Raw genomic sequence first — 3,038 nt, forward strand, 5'->3', positions numbered from 1 at the left:
ATCAAAGAATTAACTAAGAAGAGCATGTAGGGTGATATATCAAGTTAACAGTTGACGCAAAGAATCACAAGAAATCTTACTTTAGGATCGACACAGCGAAAGCAACTATGAATTTATTTAATTACATTTTGAGGATGATGTGCACTCATGCGACAATGAGAAAGCAACTATGAATTTATTTAATTACATGATGGGGATGATGTGCACTCATGTGACAATGAGAAAGCAACTATTAATTTATTTAATTACATGATGGGGATGATGTGCACTCATGTGACATCACTATACATCACTGCTTTTGTCATGAGTTTGTGTGTGCTTCTTCTAAGCTACTAAAAAACATCTATTGAAGGGTGTGGCCTAATAGAAAACCTCATTTGGATAGTGGTTATTTAATAATTCTTTAGTTAATGATATTCAAAGAAACATTAACAGATATAGCGGAGCTCTATTTTCAAGCGGATAAGAGAGGCTAAGGCCGTTATATATAGAAGCTTGTGAGAGTCCTTTATTAAGGGAGCTTTGTGGCGATTTGCTTAAAGCTACAGGCTCGTAGCGACGTGACGAGCTCTCTACGTCGAGCGCTGCATTTAACGGATGACAGTATGATTAATTAGGAATAATATGAATGCTAAGGCAAGATTAAGCCCGATTGCTTTGTTAACTGATGATTTTCTGTGTGTTTGTAGATGACGATGGACATGGAGTTAGCTGCGTTTGAAGCTGAGGTTGCGGCTGTGCAAAGGTGGTGGAGCTCCGACCGCTTTCGTCTGACGACGCGTCCATACACGGCGGAAGATATGGTGCGCCTGAGGGGCACCTTGACGTGCTCACAACCATCGGACGCCATGGCCAAAAAGCTATGGAGCCTGTTGAAAAACCACCAGGCCAACAAAACGTGCTCCGCCACATTTGGCTGCTTGGATCCCGTCCAAGTGGCGCAGATGGCCAAGTACCTGGACACCATCTACGTGTCCGGGTGGCAGTGCTCCTCCACGCACACCTCCACCAACGAGCCGGGTCCTGACCTCGCCGACTACCCCTACGACACCGTGCCCAACAAGGTGGAGCATCTCTTCTTCGCCCAGCTCTTCCATGACCGCAAGCAAAGAGAGGCTCGCATGAGCATGACCTCGCAGCAGAGGCAAAAAACGCCGCCCATTGACTTCCTCCGCCCGCTTATAGCCGACGGCGACACCGGCTTTGGCGGCTCCACCGCCACGGCCAAAATGTGCAAGCTTTTTGTCGAAAGGGGGGCGGCAGGGATCCACCTTGAAGACCAGGCCTCCGTCACGAAGAAATGTGGGCACATGGCAGGCAAGGTGCTGGTGGCGACGTGTGAACACGTCAATCGTCTGGTGGCGGCACGGCTGCAGTTTGACATCATGGGGGTGGAGACGGTCTTGATTGCTAGAACGGATGCGGAGGCTGCAACACTGATACAAACCAACGTTGATGCGAGAGACCATGCTTTCATACTGGGGGCGGCCAACAGGATGGCGAAGCCGTTGGCAACGGAGCTCAATGAAGCCATAGCCGGGGGAGCGTCGAAGAAGGAGCTTCAAGATATGGAGGATGAGTGGATGGGGGCTGCAGATCTGAAGCTTTTCAAGGAGGCGATAGGGGAGGCGATATGCAAGCTGAGGATAACAGAGAGCGAGAAGGAGAAGAGGTTGAGGAAGCTTTACGTGCATGCAGACGGGCTTTCACACTATGAGCTGCGCCTCTTTGGTGAGCAGCTGGGGGCCAAGGAGGTGTTTTGGGACTGGGACTTGCCCAGAACAAGAGAGGGTTTCTACCGCTTCAGAGGTAGCACGGAGGCGGCCATCGCGCGCGGCTGTTCCTACGCGCCCCATGCGGACATGCTGTGGATGGAAACGGCGAAGCCCGACTACCGGCAGGCCCGACAGTTTGCTGAGGGCGTGAAAGCCCACTACCCGGACATCCTCTTGGCCTACAACCTGTCGCCCTCTTTCAACTGGGACGCGGCCGGCCTCTCCGACGCCAGCTTGCGGGACTTCATCGGCGACCTCGCCCGCCTGGGCTACGTGTGGCAGTTCATCACGCTGGCGGGGTTTCACGCGAGCGCGCTCGCGGTCGACACGCTCGCCAAGAGTTTTGTGAAGAAAGGTATGCTTGCTTATGTTTCCAATGTGCAGCGCCTGGAGCGTGCTCACGGCGTGGAGACGCTTGCGCACCAGATGTGGTCTGGCGCCAACTACTACGACGCCTTCCTCAAGACCGTCCAAGGCGGCATCGCCGCCACTGCCGCCATGGGCAAAGGTAAAGCTATGTGTCTTGATATTAAATCACAAATTATATTAATTTCTACTTAGTTTTCTTATATTTGTGATCCTCTCTATTTCTATGCTTTTATCGCCTTTTAAAAAATGTGTCATATTAAAGCACAAATTATATTAATTTCTACTTAGCTTTCTTATATTTGTGATCCTCTCTATATTTATGCTCTTATCACCTTTTTTTTTAAAAAGTGCCCTCTTGTACCAGGTGTCACTGAAGACCAATTCAAAGTAGTTGAAGGCAACGAACAATTTCTTACACATTCGAAGCTCTAGATTTAATAGTTCACATCTGGAATTAGTTGAGAACTGGGTCAATCCCATTGAATTTCCATGCCATGTTTTGTGTAATGGGTCTTTATTCTTCAGTTAATCCTGAAAATTAGTTGAGAAATGGGTTAATCCCATTGAATTTCCATGCCAAGTTTTGTGTAATGGGTCTTTATTCTTCAATAATTAATTTCAAAATTAGTTGAGAAATATCCCATTGAATTCTCATGCCATGTTTTGTGTAATGTGTCTGTATTCTTCCAATCAATCCAAAAAAGTTTCTCAAATGAGCAATTGAGAGATTATTTTGATAACCTCTACTTAATCTTTCAGCTGAACTAGACAACTTAAAGAAACTAGTTCAGTAATTGTTCCTTTAATTAAAGTTTAATATAACAATTTAATGATGTAGATGAAGAAGAAAGGAGATTTTTAAAATCTAAAGATAATATTATTTGTAAATTGTGT

At 46.7% G+C, this 3,038-nt stretch overlaps 1 protein-coding gene across 1 annotated transcript; it reads left to right on the forward strand.

Moving 5' to 3' along the window:
- The first annotated feature begins 351 nt into the window (after positions 1-351).
- Positions 352-2,780, forward strand: LOC147623296 (isocitrate lyase-like). The gene is made up of 3 exons (XM_086821406.1): positions 352-603; positions 690-2,283; positions 2,509-2,780. The coding sequence occupies exons 1-3, from the start codon at positions 598-600 to the stop codon at positions 2,574-2,576; spliced, it is 1,668 nt and encodes a 555-aa protein (XP_086677532.1). The 5' UTR covers positions 352-597; the 3' UTR covers positions 2,577-2,780.
- The last annotated feature ends 258 nt before the right edge of the window (positions 2,781-3,038 follow it).

The sequence above is a fragment of the Cibotium barometz genome, chromosome 27 (assembly GCF_041138505.1).
Source record: "Cibotium barometz isolate CiBa-2024 chromosome 27, ASM4113850v1, whole genome shotgun sequence".
NCBI lineage: Eukaryota > Viridiplantae > Streptophyta > Polypodiopsida > Cyatheales > Cibotiaceae > Cibotium > Cibotium barometz.